Source organism: Nicotiana tomentosiformis, chromosome 6 (assembly GCF_000390325.3).
Source record: "Nicotiana tomentosiformis chromosome 6, ASM39032v3, whole genome shotgun sequence".
In the NCBI taxonomy this organism is placed as follows: Eukaryota; Viridiplantae; Streptophyta; class Magnoliopsida; order Solanales; family Solanaceae; genus Nicotiana; species Nicotiana tomentosiformis.
Window position 1 is genome coordinate 128,498,197 of NC_090817.1, and position 25,341 is coordinate 128,523,537.

Here is a 25,341-nt window from a genome sequence, read left to right on the forward strand (position 1 = left end):
AAATTCTTTCATTTCTCAATGGAATTTTCTATTTGGCTCTTTGCAGTCCTTTGGGCCACAGTGTAACCTTTATGTTCCCGCTCCATTCCTGCACAAAGGGAAAAACCTCTTGGTATGTCATTGAGAAGTTATGGTATTTATCATGCGTTTCTTCTTTCTATCTCGTATTAAAGGAAGAATTTGGTGGTAGATAGTAGTTTATTATTGGATTTTTTTCTGCGGGAAGCAAATTGAGTTTCCAGATTGAACCTGCGTTGTTTCCCGACATTATTATTTTAGACTAATTACACTAATTTCTTCAGGGTCCTCTATCTTTTAGATGTTGTTAGATGAATAAACCTTGAATAGTTCTCATGCAAGTACATTTCTTGTCTTACATCTAGGTCATTCTTGAGTTAGAGGTTCCAAATGCTGAGTTGTTTGTGACCTCAGTTGACCATCCAGATTTCACATGTGGTTCCACAAATTCAAAAGTGCATCAAATCTGACATCATCATGTATTTGCCAAACCTGGGATGTTTGATTATCATCTTAGTAGCTAACACTGTGTCCATGCGTCGGTTCCTAAACAGCACGAGGATGTGTACCGGAAACAATGGAAAGGTGGAGCATCTGACTTTGGACCAAGCATCTTTTGGTGGTCGAGTGTATCATGTGTGTGAATAGTTTGTACTCTTAACTTCCAACGCAGTAATATTATTTTACCGTGGAGAAACACAGCTTTCTCGCCCAAAATGTGGGTGGAGATCTTGAATGAGTTGAGTTGATGTTGAATCATTGTGAGCAAAAAATAATGCGTCTGGTTACATATTGATCAGACCATGTTTTAGTTCTTCACCCGTTAGAAATTACTTGTTCTAATTTGTTAGGACCTTGGCTTTCGGTCAAAAATGTTTGATGGTTACTCAGGCAGTGGGTAGAGTTTCAACCTTAAACTTACATCTTCTGGATGCACCATCATAATTTATAGAACCAGATAGTAGCAGTAAAGCCACAAATATTCTTTATTCATAGGCCAGAATACATTCCCTGATTCCCAGTGTACTATAAAACAAAGTGATGACAAAAACTGTATACTATCCAACTAGTAACATCACTATTCTATAACTTATAATTTTTACTGAAATACATTATATTGAAAGAAAAGGATCACTAGCTGAAATGGGAATCACTAGCTCTACACCATTCTTCAGAGAGAGCATCATTTTGATGAGTGCTGAGAAGCAGTTTTTGCTTGTTGCTTGGATCCTGAAATGGCAGCAGTTGCTGCAGCTGCACCTACTTTTATACCTCCAGCAGCTTTAACAGCACCGCCTATTTTTGCAAATGCAGCAATTCCTCCAACAAGGATGGCCCTCACAGGAACTGCTGGTTTTACCTCCATATTTATTTGTCTTCCTATATGAAACAGAGCAGATTATTAAAGCTCAAATCAAAATCAGAAAACAAAACATTGATCTTGTTAAAGTAACAAAGAAAGTTAAAAAGACATTCCTAGAAATATTTGCACGTAATAATATTGTGGTTAGTTTCTGTAAGCTCAGTATTTTTTTTTCTTTCCCTCTACTACATGAATTATCCAATTTCATATATGAAATGACACTTGCCAGATGCCATGGGATGGAATAACAATTTCAACATGAACGTGAATACTTGCAAAAGCTACTCAAGAATAACATTTTCTTGAAAACATATAAGTATATTTTGCTTGATCATAGATCATAAAGATAGGTAATATTGATTTTTATGTAATTAGAGCAGTTGAGAAATGATCCAAACCTAAGCCTTCAATATTGAATAATTTCCAAACTCTTAAAGATTACACCTCCTTTTTTCTTCAGCCAAAATTTTAGTATGTGTAATGATCAATTAATTGTGTATACTTTTTCTTTTGGGGAGTTTGGGAATTGGGGACAACATGAATTGAATGTAAAACCACAAGTGTAAAACGTCTTACGAACACCTCGCTCAGCGCCTCTCTTTCCCTTGTGGCTGTAGACACGCTAGATTTTAACCTTTCTTATATGCAGTGTAGCATTTCTCTTTAATGTAATCAGTATGAAAAAAATATTATATTCAAAAAAAAAAAACATTTCTCTCTAGTTGTCTATTCATGAGTACATATAAATGTCCCACCTGGTCGTAAACTTCCCCAAGTGTCTAATTGAAGTTGGTGTAAGCCCTCATTTATTTGCACTTAAGTGGTGGTCTGAGTACGAATAATTCATGCGTCATACCATTAAGTGTTTTGGATATTTTTTTAAAAAAATTTAACCACGTAACACATACATATTCTTTATTCTATTAACAAATGGTCTCACTAATGTCAATCAATTACCTATCACAAACGAGAAAAATGACTACCTTAGTATAATTGATTGGGTTTACGATCAAATGTTTATATATATATATATATATATATATATATGACACAAAATGCTAGTTGTGGATAGACAATTACCATTTACAATTGTCTATCCACAATTAGCATTTTTTTGTCATATATCAATCCGAAGTAATCCTAGAGTCTCCAGCAATATAAAAGATGAATCCCTTTATAAAAGGAAAGTCAACATGGCAGAACACCAACTCATACAATACGTATCGTCGCTATACATTGTATGTATTTCTTGTTTATATTAAGTTCATTCTTTTTGTTAGTTTTAACTACTTCGACTATCTCTCATGAATATTACTAGTTTAAGCATCAACACAAAAGTTTTACAAACGATAAAGTAGGAACATTTATTGTTTCTTGAGCGTTTAGTATTCAATGAATATTCTTTTGAACTAATCAAGATAGTTCCAGTTTAGATAACAACTATCAAAAGGAAATAAATCCTATCTTACATGTTGAAATGAAGTATAACCAACTCTTTTAATTAGAAAAGACTAACTTCATATGCATATAAAGATTGAATTTTTTTTTTTTTTGGGGGGGGGGGGGGGGGGGGCGCGCATTTTTACATCAATGTAATATGAATTTTTTTTCTTTCCAAGTTGAAGAAGAAATGAGCAGTCATCTAACCTTCAATAAAGCCACACATAACTTCACGGTGTTCTGCTTGTGAATATGTTTACTCCATTAGAATTAGGGTATTATATGTATATCTAATAAAAATAGGGACAAAAAATTATATTACCTCAGGTACCACAAATAAATTGCTCTTGGAAGTCGGAAGAAACATTTATTATATAGATATTCACATTTCCACAAGAAAGCTTCCCTTTTCACTTTGTTTTTTTCTTCGTTTTGTTAATTAAGAAAAAACCACAGCCACTTTAACCTTTCATTATTTATCAAAGCATTTTAACCATTATTATAGGATACTAAATTACAATATCGTGTGTAGGCGTATAGAGAGAAAGAGAGAGATCAAATCACTATACATGTTTGTTTATGTCAATATAAAGAAGCTTTGTGAACCTCTCATTTGGTGTAAGTTGGTTACATTAGCAAGGAGAAAAGAAGGGAGGAACTCAAAAGAAAGCTCTCTATCTAATCCTCTTTCTCCATCCCCGCCGGAGACGCAGCACAAATCTCCTTGCAAAACAAATCAAAAACTTATAATAATAATTACAATATGCAGAATCAAATGACCACCATTAGCACCCCCATTCCTAATCACCCCCACACTATTCATACAACATTCACCACTGCTAATAATCTTAATCATAACTATAGTACTAAGCGCGTTAACAATAACAACAACAACAATAACAAGAACAAGAACGTTCTTCTTCGTGTCAACGGTGCAGGCCAAGCTTGTGCTGCGTGCAAATATCAACGTCGGAAGTGTGCCCCGGACTGCGTTCTTGCCCCTTATTTTCCTCACGATCGCCAACGCCAATTCCTCAACGCACATAAATTGTTTGGGGTCAGCAACATTACCAAGATCATTCGCCACCTTGATCAACCTCTAAAAGACGAAGCCATGCGCACCATCATCTTCCAATCCGACGTTCGTGCCAATGACCCTGTTGGTGGTTGTTATCGTATCATTCGAGACCTGCAACGCCACATTGATTATTGCAAAGCAGAGTTGGATATCGTTCTTCATCAACTCGCCTACTGCAGAGCACAGGCTGTTGCTGCTGCTGCCTCAGAACAACAGATATTAGCAGATCATCATGCAACTGAGGAATCATTCAATGATAATAATTGTGATGGTGTCGTGAATCAGGCAGATCCATTGGTGAATAATAATGCATCTTCGTATGATCAACAGACTGTAGACTACCATCCTCATAGTTATTATAATCATACTAGTTGTCAGAAAGGTGAAGATGATCAGCAATATGATGAAATTCAAGATGGCCAATTAGATTTAGCAGATATTAACTTCCCTTGGAGCTTGCACGAACAAGAATCCACGTCTACATCGGCGCCTAATTCTTTGATGAAGCAGCTTTCTGTTTATGACCAATGTGACAATATTAAGCCTATTCTGGAGGGGATTTCAGGTTTTGGAGGAGAAGGCCTAAGTTTCGAACATGACCAAGCCTTTGATCAACACAGGTTAGTAATTACATGCATTTTGTTTTTTATTCTTTTTCCCCTTCAGATACGTATGTTGATGTTTCTAAGAACATCCGTGCTTTGATTATTTTATCTCGAGTTTAAGCATTTAAATGAGCTCAAGGATCAAATGATGAATTTGGATAACATATAAATCGTTGATTTTCATTTGTCTGTTACCATAGCTTGATCAGTTAAAGGGAAAAAGAGTAGATTATTGTTTTATTGAGTGGATCTTCATGCATTTCTACAGTACTTCTTCGCATTGTAATATACTATAAAATATATAAATGTTATTTAAAATTACAGGATCTACAACGTAAATTCTGAGTCGCTTTTTAGTTTTTTAACCATTTTAAACTCAAAACAACTCAACATATAATCCCCGATTAACCCTAGTGTAGCCATTAAGAAGAAAAGACAATAAAACAAGAGAAGAACAGGATTATGGCATATTAAGAGTTGCTCTCCTTTATCTTTAATTCTTTCAGTATTTGGAACATAGTTTTGACACTTGTTCATTGCACAATGATGAAGCTATTCAACAAGGGAACATAGTCCCATCGAAGGAAGAGAGTGAATCCTTTCCACATGCTCGAAGATCAAGATCTAAAGGTGCTGCTACTCTGTTTACCTTCACAAAACTGTACTTCGCTGAATTTTTGTAGTAGAGAGATCCGCAAGAGGAAATTTCTTAAGAGTCGACTGACTTCACAATTTTGCCCGAACTCCCAATGAGCAGTGTATATTTTGTTCTTCCTTTCTTTTAAGTGCCAAACAATCAATCGGTATGCAAAACTAGCTACCAATTGGTCTGCAGGGGTCTTCACTCATCGTAAAGTTCATGCAGTTCCAATCCATATGGTTTTACTGAAAAGCAAAGGTTCATAAGTTTAGACATGTGACAATAAATTGGCAGTACAAGAAACTAGATTTGCTTATTTACTTCTGACTGCATGAGTCAAATGATAGTGGTGGTGTACATTCACTATTCTGATTCCTTGATACAAAAACTGGAAAAGAAAGGTTGCATGAGTTTAGGCATGTGATGATAAATTCGCAAACCAAGAAATTACTTGCAGATAGGATTGAGGTTTCATGAGTCAAATGCTAGTGGTACTGTATATTCACTATTCTGAAGCAACTGCCTTTGATACAAATTTCACATTCTTCCTTGTCTGTGAAAAATCGAGGTACAAAGAAGGCCAAGCTTCATCATTTTTCACCATTTCCAGCTCATGAAAAACACCATTTCCTTTATATGCAGCTTAAAATAAATGAGACTTCAGTTTCGACGGCATCCAATTACCAGTTTGTATAAGAAACTAAGAAATCAGTTATACTTGCAGCAACCATAAATGACTTTCTGCCAAAGTTTTGCCATTGCTCCTTTTATAATTTCCCAGTTTCTGCAAGCTCATCAGCTCCTTGTGACATGGCATTTCGAGCCTGGGCAAATCAAATATTAAATCATAAATGTATTGGTTCAATCTAATTAATCCTTTTTGTACTAAAGTCAACCGAATCCCATCCAGCATGCAGGCTCATCCGATTTGGACCCAAATTATCATGAGCTCATACAGCAGATTAGTGAACATTTATTACTTTTAAGATATGTATTGAGACTTCACAATAGCAAAAACGAAATTGTACTAAGAAAAGATATATCAAGATGCGGACACCTTTTTCTCTGGGAAGTGAAATCGCACATACCTGAGCAATGAAGTGACTGCACAGCAAACTCGTATATGGTTGGCCCATGAAATATATAGATAGAAAGACTGGAAGGGAGATCAGCTGTTCAAATAAGTTCTGCAAATGGCTTTGAGTGGGTTTAGAGATCAGATCGTAGTTTTCCAGCATTGAATATGGACAGTGAATTCTTCATGATGTCAAATACAGATAAGATTCTTGTTCTTCTGCACATTGTAAAGCAGAGCTCTTTTGGGCCATGAATTCTTCCTTAGCCATATGAAGGCTTAGAATATTAAGCATTATATGAACATCTTCCATCCCCGAGTCCATAGGTTGCCCTGCTAAGAACATATAAACCTTCTTTTTCACCTCAATCCAACTTTGTCCTGGAGCTTTTTTCAAACCCTGTGTCTTTGCTGATATCCTCACATTTGCTGAATCTTTCCACCTTCCATTTCCAGCATATAAATTACAGAGCAACATGTAGCTCCCCGTCATCTCGGACTCAATGTTGAAAATCTGAGCAGCGGTTTCTTCTGCAACTTCTGTGTTTTTATGCATTCTACAAGAGTTAAGTAGTGCTCCCCAGACACAGACATTGGGCCTCATTGGCATGTTTTGCACCATTTCACTAGCCCGCTGCAAAAGCCCAGCACGGCCAAGAAGATCTACCATACAAGCATAATGCTCCATTTGTGGTTCAATTCCAAACACTTTCTTTATCTGATCGAAAACTTTATTCCCCTCGTCAACAAGGCCTGCATGGCCACATGCAGAAAGAACTGCAACAAAAGTAACTTCATCTGGCTTAGTTCCAGCGTTAATCATCTGTTCAAATGTTTCTAGGGCATTAGCACCAAGTCCATGCATTCCAAAGCCAGAAATCATTGTGTTCCATGAAATTAAATCCTTTTTTCCTATTCCCTCAAATATTATGTTCCCTTTCTGCAGACTACCACACTTCATGTACATATTAACCAACCCATTTCCCACCAAAGAATTTTTGTCCATTAGAAACCGTACTGAATTACCATGGACTTCCATACCAAGACGGAAGTTTGAAAGCTCTGCACAGACTGATAAAACACTCGACATTGTAACATCATTGGCCAAAACTCTAGCAACTTGCATACTTCGAAAGATTTCTAAAGACTCCTCATGCCTCTCAACCATAGCAAATGCCCCTATAACAGCACTCCAACTTATGACGTTAGGTTTCATCGTTGGATCATTTAACTCTTGTAACTGCAAAAATAAAGAATATGCCTCATTGCATAAACCTGATTCTGCATAACAAGATACTAATGAATTCCAGGTCACTATGGTCTTTAATTGCAAACCAGAGAACAGACATTCAGCCTGTTTCACAGCACCACTTTTCCCGTACGTACACAATAATGAGTTTGTCACAATAGAATTATTTTCAAAGCCCCCCTTAATAACATATCCATGTACGGTCTCACACTTATCAATCACATCGTCACTAACACAAACTGATATCACTACAGCAAGTGCCTCAGCAGTAACTTCAACTTCTTTCTTTCTCATCAGAACATAAAGTTTCCACGTATCCTCATGACGTCTACACCTAGCAAAACTCGATAACAACGATGTCCAAGTGACAGAATTTGGTTCAAACCCCTCAGACTCCATTCGCAGAAACGTCTTGTATGCAGCATCACAGTCAAAGTTCTGCGCAAAACCCGAAACAATAATGTTCCATGATATTTGAGTTCTCACGGTCATTCTATCAAACACTTTATGTGCAATTTCGATTCGCCCGATCTTCCCATACATGTTCATCAATTCATTTCCAACGTGAAGATGATCTCGAAAACCCATTTGTACAACATGACAATGCACTATGCTGCAGACATTATGGTCACCCAACATACCACATGCCCTAATAATTAACGGAAAACCAAACCCATCAGCCAAATTACCAAACTCACACATTTTAATATAAAGCTTTACAACCTTTTCACATTTTCCATGAGATACGTTAGCCCTCAAGATCGAATTCCATAACAGCAAATTCGAGAAACACTCAGTTGGGCAGGTTTCAAATACTTTTTGGGCTTCATTGAGAATCCCAAATTTAGCGTAAACGGATATGAGTCTGGCAGCTATAAAAGAAGAGTTTGATGAACCAGTAATTATGAACTTTGCATGGATTTGCTTCAGTTGTTTAAGATTATAAAGACTGCATTGTTGAAGTAGGTGGTCCAAGAAGTCAAGGAGATGATTTTGGGTGTTGTGGGAATGATTGGGTGAAGGAAGGGAATGAAAAAGGTTGAAAATTGAAGTTGTGGAAAGTGAAAAAAATGGAGGGAGGGAAGTGAGACGCCTTGACCAACGGCAGTGAAGCATATCCTCCTCGTCGAAAAATTGTTTCTTTATAGAGAATACACACTATTACGTATGTACAGCAGCTTGTGCAATGGCTAAATTGGACGGAAAATTATTCAATGTGATTGACGCGTGTATTCTTTGTTGCGACTTCAGTTTTGGATTAATGAAAGTTCAGTAGTGAAAAAATTGCTTCTAAGGCTGAAATATTCAGAGCAGTGTCTTAATTCTCTTCTATTATACTTTTCTTTGATATTTCTTGTATCTTGATGCAACTTATATCTTTAGTTTATAATAGAAATTAAACTTTGTGTACTCTTATTGCTATATCTACTTATCTAGTGCATGTTCTTTATTGCTTGTGTGTGATTCATTTGACTGCTTTAGAAGGAAAGTAGTGGCAATTTTAACTTGTTTGTTGTTTGATGCCTAACTTAGACATCAAACCTTGATAAAACTCACTAGGGAAGTATATTCCTGAGCCAGGAGTGAACATTACTAATTCTCCATGAGATTCATAGTTGCATTACTTATAGCGTCCTTGTTCGTAGACAAAGCGACTTCGAAATTGTCTTTTATTTCAAGGCATAACTTATATCCATGCGCTTCATATTCGCTCAGAGTTCGCTCCCATAAATATAGCCATAGCTCAGAGGCGGATCCAGAATTTGAGGCTTATCGGTTCTTATCGTAATTTCAAATTAATATGCAATAATATCCGGGTTCACAGTTAGATATTTATAAATATTCAGTGAATTTTTTATTATAAATACAGGGTCTACGCAAAAGTTACTGGGTTCCCGAAAACCCGTAGTCAATGCTCTAGATCCGCCCCTGCATACCTACTCCCTCACATCAATCCCACGAGCCTCTTATCCATTCTAATTGAATGACGACAGGGGAACAAATCCAACTAGAAAAACTTGTTGGATTATATATCGCAGCGGAAGCAATTTCAGTATCTTATTCACGTGTAAATTAAATAATTAGCACATATGGAGATTATACGAGTTACCTCTTGAAGCGTGAACAAAGCATATCAATCTCGGTCTCCAGTTCCAGAGTAGCAAGACTATGACCTCCAGAAAAATATTCCACAGTCTTCTATTGTGTTACCTAAATAATATCCGGAAAGAGAAAATTTCGGGTGGGTGAAATTCCAAGAGAAACGTGTGCTGAAAAACGGCCAACCCTATATGAGATATATATAGCCACGTTTTTTAGGGTAAAACCCTTTTCCAAAACCTGTTGTGTTTTCTTTTACTACAAAGGAAATGTTTTCTTTATTTCCTATTACGTAGGCACAATAGGGACCATAGAATTTAATTAACAAGGCTCCCTATTATGGAATTAATTTCGAATTTTGAAATTAATTTCTACCATAATAAATTACGAATTATTCCACTAAAAATTTGTAATTGCACTCTTTAGTTCAATTTTGAAATTCTTCCATAAAATCTTATTTAACTCCTCATGTTAATATTCAAATACTAATCAATCAAATTAAATTACTGACAATTTAATTTATTGATTACTTCCTTTAGACTTTAGCTTAAGTTATTTCATGTGACGGATACAAAATCCATTGGTCGGGTTTACACATGAAAACTTACAAGCTTTGATAAAGTGGTATCATCAATCTCAAAAGCCGAAACATAAATTCTATCAACTAATTATTATTTCGCCAATGTATATCATTATTGTCCAATTTACCAGGCTTATTGACCCACAAAAGAATCTCGTCTTTTAATAAATCAAAACAATAAATGACACGTACAACTAATAATAATTATATCAAGATTAAGAGTATAAGTACATTGAATGGGCTAGAGAAATTATTTTATTAAGTCAGCATAAAATACTTATCTCTACTTGATCCGTTCAATACATACAAAATGTATTAGCACAAGAAGTCGGAATCAAACCATTCCCATAATCAAGATAAATTATATTTAATCTTGTGCTATAACCATTCCGATGGTTTGTCTAATTTCATCATTAGATTGTGAACATAAACTTTATGACTTATAAGAACTGATAATTTAATCTCCTATGTATAAGCTAAAATCTATACACTAAATCATCTACTATATAAGCAAAGGATACACAGACAAATACATGATCTATTTAAAATAAACTTTATTGAATTGAATAAATAAATAAATAATTGTTCCATAAAGAATACTATAACAATACGCATGGTTTATAGTATATCCTAACATTCTCCCACTTAGACTCATAACCATGTGTCTATAATTCTAACACCCATTTTGTCTACATGCCTATCAAAAGTCTTCTATGGAAAGCTCTTAGTAAACTGGTCCGGCAAGTTGTTCTCTGACGCAATCTTGGTGACTACTACATCCCCTCTTTGCACTATCTCACGAATTAAATGATATTTACGCTCAATGTGCTTAGCTCTTTTATGTCTCCGTGGCTCCTTCAAATTTGCAACCGCACCACTATTATCACAATAAAGTGTTATTGGTGCTTGAATCGAAGGAACCACACCCAACTCTATTAGGAAATTTTCGATCCAAACCGCCTCTTTGGCTGCCTCAAAGGTCGTCCGAGTGGTAGACTAGCATATAATCCCAGGTCCTTTTCAGGTACTTGATTATATGCTTAACTGCAGTCCAATGCTCTCTCCCATGATTAGACTGAAATATGCTAACAATGCCCACGGCAAAGCAGATATCAGGTCTAGTACATAACATGGCATACATCAGACTCCCCACGACAGATAGATAAGGGACCGTCTTCATCTTTTCTATCTCTTCATCAGTTTTAGGAGAATGATCTTTAGATAGAGCAATTCTATGCCTGAAAGGAAGAAATCCTTTCTTGAAATCATGCATGCTAAACCTGGAGAGTATTGTATCAATATAAAGAGCATGAGATAAGCCTAATATCCTTTTCTTGCGATCTCGCAAGAGCTTGATCCTAAGGATATGAGCCGCTTCTCCCAAATCTTTCATATCGAAGTGCATGGACAACCACTGCTTAACTGAACTCAATATGCCCACATTATTTCCTATGAGCAATATGTCATCTACATATAAGATTAAAAATGTCACTTTGTCCCCATCCCACTTCTTGTATATACAAGACTCATTAAGACATTGATCAAAATCAAAAGTTTTAATCGCCTTGTCAAAACAAGTGTTCCATGCCCTAGATGACTGTTTCAATCCATAAATGGACCTTTTAAGCTTACACAACATATATTCCTTGCCACTTTCCATGAAACCGTCTGGTTGCATCATATAGATGCACTCATCAAGACTTCCATTAAGGAAAGCTGTCTTGACATCCATTTGCCAAATCTCATAATCATAATGAGCAGCAATGAATAAGAGAATCCTAATAGACTTAATTATGGCTACCGGCGAGAAAGTTTCCTCATAATCGATCCCTTTTTTTTTAAGTAAATCCTTTCGCTACAAGCCTTGCTTTAAAAGTTTGCACTTTTCTGTCTACACCTCTCTTTTTCTTATAGATCAACTTGCATCCAATGGGTTTAACCCCATCAGGTAGTTCTACAAGATCCCAGACTTAATTAGAGTACATAGACCCCATTTCTGATTTCATAGCAACAACCCACTTATCAGCATCTTTATCATGTAGTGCTTGGTTGTAATTGACAGGTTCAATAATTGGCTCCTCAGGGATCCTATCATATGATTCTCCCAAGAGCGTATAACGAACTGGCTGTCTTATTTCATTATCAGGAACCTGAGTCTCCATGCTATCCACATGGATATCAACGACTTCATCCTATTGTGCAGTTTGCTTAATATAACTCCCACTACTTTGTGGTAGTATGACTTCGGGCACTTGTTCTTGCGAGACATCAAGTCTATTGAAATTTCTCCTACTACTAAAATGCAATTGTATGTCAAAATCAACTTTCGAGGTTTGCATCTGGTCGTTTTGTTTTTCATATACCTGAGTTTCCATTCCTTTGCTAAGTTCTTATAAAACAAGTTTACTTCTAGGAACATGGTTCATCAAATAGTCCTCTTCAAGAAACTTGGCATTTGTGCTAATAATTACCTTCTTTTCTTTAGGACAATAGAATAAACCACCTTTTGTCACTTTTGGATAACCCACAAACACACATATATCCGTTCTCGCCTCCAATTTATCTGTTTTCCCTTTTAACACATGTGTCGGACAACCCCAAACTCGAATATGCCGCAGACTAGGCTTGCGCCCAGTTCACAATTCTATAGGGGTCAAAGGTACTGACTTTGAAGGAACTAAATTTAGAATGTAATTTGTTGTTTCTAAGGCATGTTCTCAAAAAAACGAAGGCAAACTAGAATAACACATCATTGATCTAACCATTTCCATAAGAGTCATATTTCTTCTTTCAGCTACAGTATTTTGTTGTGGTGTTCCAGGTGAAGATAATTGAGAGGTAATTTCACATTCTGATAAGTAACTAATAAATTCCGCAGAAAGGTACTCCCTACCACGATCAGATCGTAGTGTCTTGATATATTTATTATGTCATTTTTCAGTCTCTATCTTAAATTCTTTGAACTTTTCAAAACATTCAGACTTTGGACGCAACAAATAAATATATCCATACTTTGAGTAATCATATGTGAAAGTCACAAAATACTCAAAATCACCTCTTTCTTGGACATTCATCGAACCATACAAATCAGAATGAATTAACTCTAATCTATCACTTGCTCGATTTTCTTTTGAGGGAAAATTTTGTTTTGTCATTTTTCCTTCTAAACAAGATTCACAAGTTGGTAGTGCCTCCACTTTTAATGAACTTAAAGATCCATCCTTAACTAACCTTGAAATTCTGTTCAGATTTATATGACCCAAACATAAGTGCCATAAATATGTTTCACTCAATTCAGAAGAACGTTTTCTCTTATTTGGTAAATCAATATAATTCCGTTCTTTAGGCGGTAACGATTTAGGAATAGAATAAACAATAAAAGACCATTAATCAATATAGCCGAAGAGAGATAACGCTTATTATGACTAATAACACATTTATCAATATCATGAAAATTAATGTCATAACCTTCTCTCTTAGCGCTAGAAACCGAAATTAAATTCCTTCTAACGGAAGGTACATATAATATCTCCTTTAAAGTTAATACTCTATTACTACCAAATGAAATACTAATATTTCCTAATGCTAAAGCTGGGGCTACCGAACTATCTGCTTGATAAACACTGATTTCTCATATACTTAGCCGCCACATTACCTGAAACCTCTGCAAATAAGTGCAGACATGATTAGTGGCTTCCGAATCTACACACCATGACATAGTAGAAACATCCGCTAAAAGAGTTTCAATAACAAGTAGATGTAAATCACCTGATTTATTATTCAGCTTGGCCAGATAAGCCGGACATTGTTTCTTATGATGCCCAGGCTTCTTGCAGTGATAACACTTGCCCTTAGGCTTTTTCACACCAGCAGTTGCGCCTCCAACAGAGGGTTTTTTAGCCTTTTTCTTCTTCTGCCCGCCTCTCGACTTAGAAGAAGAACCTATCTCAAAATCCAGTGCCACGGGAGGAGCTTGTTGCTTGATAATAGTCTCTGCCCACAATAGCTCATTCAGCAATTTCGCAAGTGACAAATCCATTTTATTCATATTATAATTCAGGCGAATTTGTTGAAAACTGTGAGGCAGAGTCTGCATGATCATCTCAACTGTGTATCCTTATCAATGTTAATTTCAAGGACCTACAGTTCATTCAGAAGACTCATCATCTTCAGAACATGGTCCCTAACAGATAAACCTTCAACCATTTTGGTATTCAGAAGAGCTTTCATGGCCGTCTGCTTAGCCGCAGGATTCTAATCTCCAAACATCTCTTTGACATTTTCCAGAATGTCATGAGCAGACTCCATAGATTGATGCTGATGTTGCAGAATATTCGACATAGATGCCAGAATGTGACACCGCGCCATCTCTTCAGCCTTAACCCATTTTTGGTAAGCTTTATGTTCATCATCCGTAGTATCTTCTCCAGGTTTTTATGGACACACCTAATCAAGTACAAATTTGTACTCCTCAACAATTAGGACAATATTCAAGTTTTGTTTCTAATCAACATAATTCGGACCCTCAAGTATGTTTTGAGTAAGAATAGTAGTAAGGTGATTGAAAGCAATCATGGTTGATCTGAGAGACAATTAAACAAATAGATCAAAATAAGTCGTGCTTTATTGAATATTAAAATTCAAAACATACTACGTACATATAATTATGGGTGTTTAACGGGCGGACTGAGATGGGCTGGACACAAAAAAAATCAGCCCGTCCGTTTAACGTTACGGGCTATTAGCGGGCTGTACTTTTTCGGATTTTTTTTTTGTCGGTCCGGGTTCGGGCTTAGCGGGCTGTTAGCGGGCTATTAGTGGGCTGCTAGCGAGCCGTGGAATTTTATTTTTTTTAAAGTAAAATTTATTTTTCTTATTCAATGTTATTGATACTTAAGTGTTTGAAAACTTTTAAGGCTTAGAATTAAACTTTGAAGTTTAAAGTTTTAAATTTGAAATTTGAATTTTATAATTTTAAATTTAAAATTTAAAAGTAAGTGGCTACAAAAAATTATTTAATAAGACCAATTGGCAATATGTAAAGATCAAGCTCTGAAGACTTTTATTTGATATTTTTATTGAATAATATATAATACTTCAAATTAAGTTGCAAGTTCTTTTTTGATTTTGTTATTTTTGAACTTGCAAATTAAAAGTTTACAATAATTATAAAAAAAAAATAGTACATCACATGCTTTGCATCATTTTTGTAAGTTCATCCATGTCAACATGAGGTTCTTGATTTTCGGCATTGGTTGAATCAGCACCATAAACCATTATATCTCAAATTTCTTGGTCCTCCGCTTCATCTACCTCGTCACGCCCTTGATTTCGTCGTTATGATCTTATCCAATCTCTGAAGCACACTAGAATTTCTAAAGCGTTGCTACCCAATGAATGACGGGTATCTCCTAGTTGCTGCCTTGCTTGGCTAAGTGTGCTCTCTGATGTGACTGTTGAAATCGACACATTTAGCACGTCTCGAGCCATGGCCGAAAGAACAGAAAATTTATTTGAGTTGCTCCTCCACCAACCTAGTGGTAGAAATTCCTTTGTGTCGGGCTCTACTAACTTTTGCAAGTAGAATTGAAGTTCATCAATATTCCTGCTACTGGTTTGTTGATTCTCCCCTAGTGTAGACCAAATCAAATAATCTTCAACATCATTATTATCATCCAAAGCACTGGTCCCAGATGTTGAAACTGAACTTGAAGAAATATTTGCATCTACAGCAGAAGAAGCATCAATAATATTAGAATAATAATTATATAATGTTTCTAAATGTTTGTGTAGATCAGAAATACAAGTGTCAATATCAGGAGTTTCAGTTGGTCCATTAATTTTTTTTTTTTTATAAAGAAAATCATTAAAAAACGGGTTGAACTGGGCTGTAGCCCGTTAACAACCCGTTACCGGGTTAACGGGCTGAACCGGGTTGTAGCCCGTTAATGGGTTAACGGGCTTAGCGGGTTCCAGTGCACCGGTATAAAAAAACTGTTCGTTTGAAACCTGCTCCCCGCCCAATCCGTCCCAGCCCGCCCCCCACGCTACAGTACCCGGGCTGACCTGGGCTGACCTGGGCTGTAAACGGGTCAGCACGGCCCGATTAACAGGTATACGTATAATCCATGCACATTGAATAATAAGTTTCGATGGGAAAAGAGCTATTCTTGCAATATACATATGTAATGACTGATTATTCACTCCATGAATTTAAACAAGCCTTACTCAGATGGAGAGTAAATTGTTAATTTAAGTCAAGTGAATATCAACATTCAAGATACTAGTCCCATTGAACCAACATGCATATTCAGATGGAGAGTAAATACAAGTAATCAACAACTAGTATTACCTAGTGATTACCTATAATGAGTTTATCCGATATGGAAGAAGACCTACGTCAACATGTATATTAATTATATCACCAGAATTTAACCCTGGAGTCCATAGGGAATGATCCTTACCACCACTGGATTAAAAACAACTTAAAAACATTTTTGAAAAAATTCGAAAAAATTAGAAAAACGCCCAAAACACCATCTAAACGACCTCGAATGCCCGAAAACGGATTACATCATGAGCAAAGCTCATGAGTATTGACCATTGGGCCATTTCGCACGGACCTACCAAATTTCAGGTCAATCGAAGTTCGTCAACATGTTGACCTCCGATTTTCTGACCAATTCGGCCAAATAGGAGTTTTTGCGTTTTCCTCGGATTTACAAAATTTCCAGATTATTCTAATTAAATATCATCAATAATAAATAGATATTACATGATTTTCAGAATAATCAAAATTCTCAGAACAAATATTAATGCATAAAGCAGTGCAGTTTTACAGAAAAACAATCTTTGCATGTAATTCAAAACTTGCATATTAACATGATGCTCTTTTTTCATGTTCATCCTAATTATCTAATTAGACGTGAGAAGGCGCTGATACCAATTGTTGGATTATATATTGCGCAGCGGAAGCAATTTCAGTATCATATTCACGTGTAAATTAAACAATTAGCACATATGGAGATTATACGAGTTACATCTTGAAGCGTGAACAAAGCAGATCAATCTCGGCCTCCAGTTCCAGAGTAGCAAGATCACGACCTCCAGAAAAATATTCCACAGTCTTCCACTGTGTTACCCAAATAATATCCGAAAAGAGAGACTTTCGGGTGGGCGAAATTCCAAGAGAAACGTGTGCTGAAAAACGGTCTGCCCTATATGAGATATATATAGCCACGTTTTCTAGGGCAAAACCCTTTTTTCAAAACCCGTTGGGTTTTCTTTTTCCAGAAAGGAAACATGTCCTTTATTTCCTATTGTTTTGGCACAGTAGAGACCACAAAATTTAATTAACAAGACTCCATATAATGAAATTAATTTCAGATTTCAAAATTAATTTCTACCATAATAAATTATGAATTATTTCACTAAAAATTTGTAATTGCACCCCTTAGTTCAATTTTAAAATTCTTCCATAAAACCTTATTTAACTCCCCATGTTAAGATTCAGATACTAATCAATCAAATTAAATTACTGACAATTTAATTTATTGATTACTTCCTTTAGACTTTCGCTTAACTTATTTCATGTGTCGGATACAAAATGCACCGGCCGGGTTTACACATGAAAACTTATAAGCTTTCATAAAGGAGTATCATCAATCTTAAAAGCCGAGACATGGATTCTATCAACTAATTATTATTTCGCCAATGTATATCATTATTGTCCAATTTACCAGGCTTATTGACCCACGAAAGAATCTCGCCTTTTAATAAATCAAAATAATAAATGACACACAACTAATAATAATTATATCAAGATTAAGAGTATAATGTACATTGAATGGACTAGAGAAATTATTTTATTAAGTCAGTATAAAATACTTATCTCTACTTGATCCATTCAATACATACAAAATGTACTAGCGCAAGAAGTCGGAATTAAACCATTTTCATAATCAAGATAAATTATATTTAATCTTGTGCTACAACCATTCCGATGGTTTGTCCAATTCCATCATTAGATTGTGAACATAAACTTTGTGACTTATAAGAATTGATGATTTAATCTTTCGTGTATAAGCTAAACTCTATACTCTAAATCATCTATTATATAAGCAAAGGACACACAGACAAATGCATGATCTATTTAAAATAAACTTTATTGAATTGAATAAATAAATAAACAATTGTTCTATAAGAAATACTATAACAATACGCATGATTTATAGTATGTCCTAACAAAACTCACATTGGACTTATGGATATGTTTTACAAATTGAATCAAATTCAAGAAACAAGCTTTACGCCTTTACCTTAAAAGGAAGCAAAAAGAAGAATGATATTCAGAGATGTGAAGTTTAGAATACAGATGCCTATTATATAACAAGCACTTCATATACATTACTTATGGAGGGCACACACAAAAATAAAAAACTTTACTCACATTGGGTGTTTACATAAATGACATTTGTCTTTCATATACACTCAATAATCACGGTTAATTAATGTATATAATCACCTCAATCTATCACTTAACCAGGATAAACTAATGTAGTTACACCGGGTATGAGTAAGTTTTTTCATCCTATGTAGCCTTCTTCTTTATGACAAGCCAAACTATACAAACTCCACATAACTGTTTGCCAAAGAATTAAAATGACAAAACTTGCACTCATGTCAAAAGAACCACTCCAGCCACCTACTACCACTCAATTGTCCCCAGCAAAAAGAAACTAAGAAATGGATTTATATGGTTTTTACAAACCAGCTGCTCTCCCTAATCTTTCTCTTAAAATCTGTACTCCCATGTACCTGCATCAAATGCATCATCAAAGAAATCAATTAGTATAATTGACTAGCCAAACCTCTTCAGGAAACTTGTAATTAAGGTATGATTTTACCTGCCCATCATCATAAGTGTGGCTTGAGGATTGGTGCCTGGTGACTCAGTGAATGTCGAACCATCAATGACACGGAGCTTGTGGACATTAATAACCCTGTAATCAGATGTTACCACCTTGCCGACATGGCAACCCCCGTGATAATGCCATATTGTGATCACAGTGTCTTTGCAGAACTGTTCAAGTGACTCTGTATCATTAGTGTTTTTCGGTATAAGATTAATATTAGCTTGGACACTCATGTTGAGCAACTTGTCCAATGTCTCCTTGTCGCATTGTGTGTAGTTGGTGAAATGTTTTGACTTCACAAGCTTCTCCATAATGCGTATGCCATTTACACATCGCTTTAGATCGCGTGGATGGCTGAAGTAATTGAAGGTGACGGAAGGAATGTCATCAATGTTGGTACTCTTTAGGCTAATCTTCCCTGTTGACAACGGTGTAGCTATCTTTCCTAATATGAAACCTCCCCTGAATGCTTCTTGTGGAACATTTTTCTTGTTTCTTTTGTACACTTCAATCGCTTCCTGAGTTCTTTGCTTTGGACGAACGGTGGACAGTTGCCCTATCTGGTTATTCCAAAACATGCAACGTATGTCAGAAAAAGGATTGAAGGCCCTAGCACCTTCTATTATGAAGTCGCGAGGAGTTTAAGGGTATATGCTATGTCTCATAAGCGATGCTCTGGCTCCGGCCACTAAAACTTGTCAGCTTGTTTTAGTACGTAAACTAATGAGGATGTTTCTGACAAGACAAGAACTGCTACTTAAAAAACTCAACCCTATTTTGCAGGTACTGATCAGGTGTTCCTTAACCAGCCACATATATAAGAGCAAGATAAAAGTGACCTCTAATTTTACTTGAAAAAAGTTGGAAAGTTTTATGACTAACCTCAGCTGAAACGACACCATGATTGCAATGAATGCTGTCTTCGGTTTGTCCATATCCACTACTAGCTTCGATATAGACCCCCATCTTAGTAATTCCAACCGTCTGGATCAACGACTGCTCAACAGGCCTATTTGTGGGAACAAATATGGTGTTTAAGGGGTTGTCTGACATGCCTTTACCTACGAATTTATTGTCAAGTACCACCGGGATGTTCAATTTTTCCAATTCTTTCTTTGGTCCTATTCCACTGAGCATCAGAATTTGAGGGCTTCCAATTGCACCAGATGACACTATAATTTCACTTCCTCTTCTCTTTGAAAGAAATGCCTTGTGGGTGTTCCCATTTTCATCTTTGAAGATGACTCCTACTGCTCTTGGCTTCTTTCCTACACAATTTTATTATCATCATCTCATTGAAGACTGATTTTTACTAGTACTAGTTTACTATATCTTGGACTAAATATATTAGATTAATTTGACATGTAATACCTGATGTGTCAAACTCAATCTTTTGAACTGTTGCATGGACCAAAACATGAAGCTTCTCAGGGTTAGCTGAGGTGAGTAATTCGGCTGCAGATTTACGACGACCAAATCTGTCGAAAATTGTACCTCCAAATTTGGTTCCATATACGTGATCATAAGTGAATCCATTAAAAGGTGAGATACCAACTTCTAAAAGACCGTCCCTTACAGCTCTTTGCCATGGTGCCAAGTTTGGTTTATGAACAATTTGCTTCTCAATCCAGGGGTATGATTCATTCACCAGTTTAGAATCCCACCCTGCTTTCTTGATATAACTACAAGTTCAAAGGATCATAGCATGATTAATACATCAATCTGCCATCAATTTTTCAACACTGATTGTGTGCCTAGTGCACTCACTAGCCACCCCAACCTCCACCAAGAAAAAGAGAAATAAGGAAAATTAAAAAAAAAAAAGTTCTCAAAAGCTGGAATTTTCTAGTCAAACATAGGCCACGGCCACGCCAGCCATATTCCTGTAAAGATTTATCTTATATTATATTAACTGACAGTGTAATTGAAAATATTTACACAATAATAAATAGAACTTAACCTGCAGTAGAATGTTACTGTCAGATTTTTCAGGTTACTACTTCCTCAGATTATCGATAGTTACTCTTAAAATACCTCTAAGGTGATCTAATAGCGTAAAAGAAAAAAGAAAGTTTACGTTGTTAGTGTAAAGAGGTTAAACTCTTAAAATAAAAAATTACAAAGTTTACATGCATGTTAGGAGAAGAAAAGTCATTAGTTGCTTATGTACCTACATTTCTGTTTCATATTTTTATTTCAACAACCATTATGCTAAATAGGACAATGATACTCCCTCTGTACACTTTTACTTGGCACGTTTTGACTTTTTTACTTCCCTTAAAGAAATAATAAATGAAGTGCGTAATTTACCATGATACCCATATTAATTGATGCATATTTTATTGGATTTGAGAAAATGATTTGAAATGAGTAGTAAATATTGTGGGTATAACATGAAAAAAAAATTATTTCTTGCGTAAAATGACTATTTTTAGTATACACGCCAAGTAAAAGTGAACGGGGAGTATAAACTTTAAGCACAATGGCAACTATCCTAAAGAGGAAAATTAAATTGTTGGCCTTAAATAGTAGTAAATACAATAAATGAGGATAGAAGTAGGCAGTGGGCTGGATTTGTGGGTATCTATGGCTTTACAACCAACCACATGTCTGGTTAGTCATTAAATTATATTGTGCATTTCCTACCAAATCTTTATTTCAAGCTAAGCAAAAAGCACTTATGGATACAGATATTGCATGCACAGCTATTTTAAGATAAGAATTCATTTAATTCTCCAGCTTCATGTTCAGGAAACAATGAAATCACAAACATTTTCCAAATACTCCCTTTGATCTAAAATAAGTGTCGTTTAAGGTCTTGACAAATTCAATTTAAAAATTAATAGTATTAAAATACGAGTTATTTGACTAAATTACACTTTATATGTCCAACAACACTCATTTTGGACCAAACTGGTTTGTCAAAAATGAGAAAAACAACATTCATTTACTGAAGATAGTAACATATATCAAGATCAATAATGAGGTGATCTAACCATATGAGCATCCCCACAAAATTGTAGTCCCTCTCGGCAACTAATCAACTCTGAAAATAACAGAATCCTATTGATTTAGAAAGGTGGTGTACGTAGCTAGACTGCCAAATTAAAAGACATAAACAGTCACATTCAATGGCTTCACTAATTGAATTCTAAAGTATTTTGGTGATTGTAATGTCTACTTATAGATACTCTTTTACTTACAGTGATGATGATAATTATGCATTAATTTTGAATCACCTGCCTTTTTCATTTATCGAAAGTTGAATCAACCAATAATAAGAGCGAGAGAAAATACCTCTCCCAACAATATATACAGTATAATCTCATAAGTGGGTCCGAAGAGGGTAGTGCTTAGTACGTACACAGACTTTATTCCTACCTTGCGAAGAAAGAGATGTTATTTTCGATAGAGAATACATCTTCCATTTTAGGAATTTGAAAACCATGTGAGGTCTCCCCAATGATTTAATTGCATAAAGCCAGGTCAATTTACTATGACTTGAAAAAAATCTAACACCATTGAAAGCTATGAGTTGGTTTTACTTTTCTGGTTGGGAGATCATTATTAATTCATTGACCAACCTTCAGTTTGGCTTTTCTTAATTTATTAAAACCTAATAGAATCTTCACCATACAATAATATAACTCAAGGATAAAATTTATATATATTAATAATGTAAAGGACTTTTTACGTAATTGGACTTCTTGTCCCAAAAAATAAAAAGAATAATATATTTCTATATTTCAAAATAATTTACCTTTAAATTTTCTATTTTATCTTTAATGAGATGATTTAAAATCATGTAAATTACTAAGGCTAGTTTTAGGTAAAGTACATGGAAGTTAAATTCAAACTCAAAGCTGAGAGAATAGAACGTTAAAAAAAGGATAGTATGGTATACAAAGATATCCCGTATTCACGTGGGGTTCGGGAAGGACCGCGCAACAGAACGTTAGCAACAAGAAATGCATATATGAAGGGCGCAAGCAGATCAGATGAGGTTAATTTACAAACCTTGAGCTAGCGCGACTGTAGAAACCAGCATTGATGCAACTGCCTCCGCCCAAGATTTTAGCTCTTGCATTAAAGACTCCATCAGTTGAGACGAAAATTTGGGAAGCAGAAGATGGTGAAGTGTCAGCCAAAGAGATATGAAAGTTTTGCATGAATGACACATTTGCATTTGCAAATGGAACTCCTCCTCTTTCCAGTAATAGCACACTGAATTTCTGTGACAAAGTTGCTGCCAAAGGACAACCAGCTGTGCCTCCTCCCACTATTATATAGTCATAATTTGCCTTTTTGCTCCCAACATTTGACGAAGACGAAGACGAAGATGATGAGAATGAGCTTGCAGCTTTTATGAATGGATATTGATCTTTCCATGATTCCCATTTGCTTGCTGTTAGGAATTTTACGCTATCAGTATATTTTAACATGCTATATCAATAACTTGCATATCGTATTTTCTCATGTTACTAATCTCACTTTTTCTATATGATCAGCTATGTAAAATTATCTTTTAGATGACCTTAATTAATCACCTAAAAATTATTTCAGATGATCTGATAGTATAAAAATTACTTTATACAGCAACAACAACAATCCAGTATAATTCCACTAGTGGGGTCTGGGAGGGTAGTTTGTACGCAGACCTTACCCCTACCCTAGGATAGAGAGACTGTTTCCGATAGACCCCCGGCTCCCTCCCTCCAAAAATTCCCCACCTTGCTCTTTGAGTGACTCGAACTCACAACTGGAGGGTGCTCACCAATAGAGCAACCCAATCTTGTCCATAAAAATTACTTTATACTATTAGTTAATTAGCTGTGAAAATCTAATCCAGTTCTAATTATTAGCTACCTACTCTTTCTCTTTTTTCTTTTTTCTTTTTTCTTTTTTTGCCTTCTTCTTATTTTTATTTTTATTTTCTGGATTCTAGCGTCTGACTGCAAGTAGGACTGATCATTCTGATAAAAAGGTGCTTGCAGTAAATGTATATGCTCAAGAAACAAGAAAACGAAGTTATTAAGAGGAAAAGGAAATGTTTAGGAAAAAACACGTACATATTTAGCCCATCAAAAAACAAGGAATAGAAGTTGAGAACAAAATTCTAGCACTTAGTTCCACTTCATTTCTTTCTGTTATCACCTAGCTTCCAAGAAAATGTTTCTTTGAAAGAAATTAAGACAAGTGAAAAGGGAAAGTATATGCAGAAGTAGTGAAAGCAAAAGTACCTTGAGTGAGAGGGAGAGAGTTAAAGTTGAGCCACAGAAGTATTAAAGGGAGAAGGAGCTTCAGAATTACAGGACCAACCACAGCCATTGAGCAATAGAAATAAACTCAAGAGGGAAAAAAAATTAAGAAACTCCCAGCAGGAGAACTGAAGCAGTTCTTCCACCTCAAACTACTACTAGCACTCGTTGATGTGGCTTTCTTTGGTTGGCATTGTTATGTGTGCAACTATAGCATACTATATATATATATATATATACATACTTGCACTTGATTCGCTTAAAGCTTCTAGAATTCCGCAACTACACATTAATAAGTGAAAATACTACGGGCTAGTCAGTTTTCGAATTGTTAATTGAAAAACATTCAGTGTTTGCAAAGTCATTGAAAAATAGTTACTATTTTGCTGCAATACGGAAAATTTCAGTATAATATACTGGAGATTGGTGAGCTTGTGTATGAACTTCCGGCATATTATGCTGGAACTCCAGCACACAAAAAGTTTCAACATAATATACCGGAGATTGAAGCACCTTTGTATGAACTTCCAACATATTATGCTGGAACTCCAGTATATTATGCTGGAAGTTCACATGTAAAGAATTTGAACTCCCGTATATTATGCTGGAATATTTTACGGATTTTGAACAATGTTTTCTTTCTGATTTATTTTTACCTGAAAAGTGGCTAAATATCGATTACTTTTGAAACAGTGGCTATTTTTCAATTACCACTTGTAAATCTAGTTATTTTTAAATTTCAATCCATTAATAAGTGCGAGCACCTAAGTTTTGACTATATTTGAATTTTTATCACCTTTTACTATGTAAATATTTTTAAAATTTTAATATATAGTTTTTAGCTTTGTTACACTTTTTTATATAGATATAGGATAAAAATTTAAAATAATTTAAAAGGTCAACTATTACTATTAATATTATTTTTATTTTTATCTTTATTTTAAAATAAAATAAGTTAAAAAACCGAAAAAAAATATTTTTTTAATTTCGGATGGGAATAAAAAATAGAAAAAGTAGAAG

At 35.3% G+C, this 25,341-nt stretch overlaps 4 protein-coding genes and 1 long non-coding RNA gene across 6 annotated transcripts in view; 2 read left to right on the forward strand and 3 right to left on the reverse strand.

Annotated features, from left to right (window-relative positions):
- LOC104114898 (beta-galactosidase 17) overlaps positions 1–837 on the forward strand; it is a 39,693-nt gene extending 38,856 nt beyond the window's left edge. Inside the window, exons 18-19 of one of the 2 annotated variants that reach the window (XM_070177801.1) lie at positions 47–112; positions 573–837. In XM_070177801.1, the coding sequence (XP_070033902.1) occupies positions 47–112; positions 573–662 (156 nt within the window). In that variant the 3' untranslated portion in view covers positions 663–837. Of the gene's footprint in view, positions 1–46; positions 113–383 lie in introns of both variants that reach the window. The other variant, XM_070177800.1, reaches the window with a different exon arrangement.
- Positions 838–982: 145 nt separating this feature from the next.
- On the reverse strand, positions 983–1,957 carry LOC138893411 (uncharacterized). The gene is made up of 2 exons (XR_011408852.1): positions 1,780–1,957; positions 983–1,398 (listed from the first exon to the last, which is right to left on the reverse strand). It is a non-coding gene; the product is annotated as an uncharacterized lncRNA (long non-coding RNA).
- A 1,627-nt stretch (positions 1,958–3,584) lies between these two features.
- Positions 3,585–8,242, forward strand: LOC104114894 (LOB domain-containing protein 22). The gene is made up of 2 exons (XM_009625440.4): positions 3,585–4,519; positions 5,057–8,242. The coding sequence occupies exons 1-2, from the start codon at positions 3,585–3,587 to the stop codon at positions 5,097–5,099; spliced, it is 978 nt and encodes a 325-aa protein (XP_009623735.1). The 3' UTR covers positions 5,100–8,242.
- Positions 5,013–8,783, reverse strand: LOC104114895 (putative pentatricopeptide repeat-containing protein At1g17630). Its single transcript, XM_033660956.2, has 2 exons — positions 6,233–8,783; positions 5,013–5,968 (listed from the first exon to the last, which is right to left on the reverse strand). Exon 1 carries the CDS (start codon positions 8,582–8,584, stop codon positions 6,404–6,406), a length of 2,181 nt encoding a protein of 726 aa, XP_033516847.1. The 5' UTR covers positions 8,585–8,783; the 3' UTR covers positions 5,013–5,968; positions 6,233–6,403.
- A 9,684-nt stretch (positions 8,784–18,467) lies between these two features.
- Positions 18,468–24,527, reverse strand: LOC104114893 (protein HOTHEAD-like). The gene is made up of 6 exons (XM_033660955.2): positions 24,304–24,527; positions 23,081–23,468; positions 20,435–20,745; positions 19,946–20,331; positions 19,055–19,623; positions 18,468–18,965 (listed from the first exon to the last, which is right to left on the reverse strand). The coding sequence occupies exons 1-6, from the start codon at positions 24,389–24,391 to the stop codon at positions 18,911–18,913; spliced, it is 1,797 nt and encodes a 598-aa protein (XP_033516846.1). The 5' UTR covers positions 24,392–24,527; the 3' UTR covers positions 18,468–18,910.
- Positions 24,528–25,341: the final 814 nt, after the last annotated feature.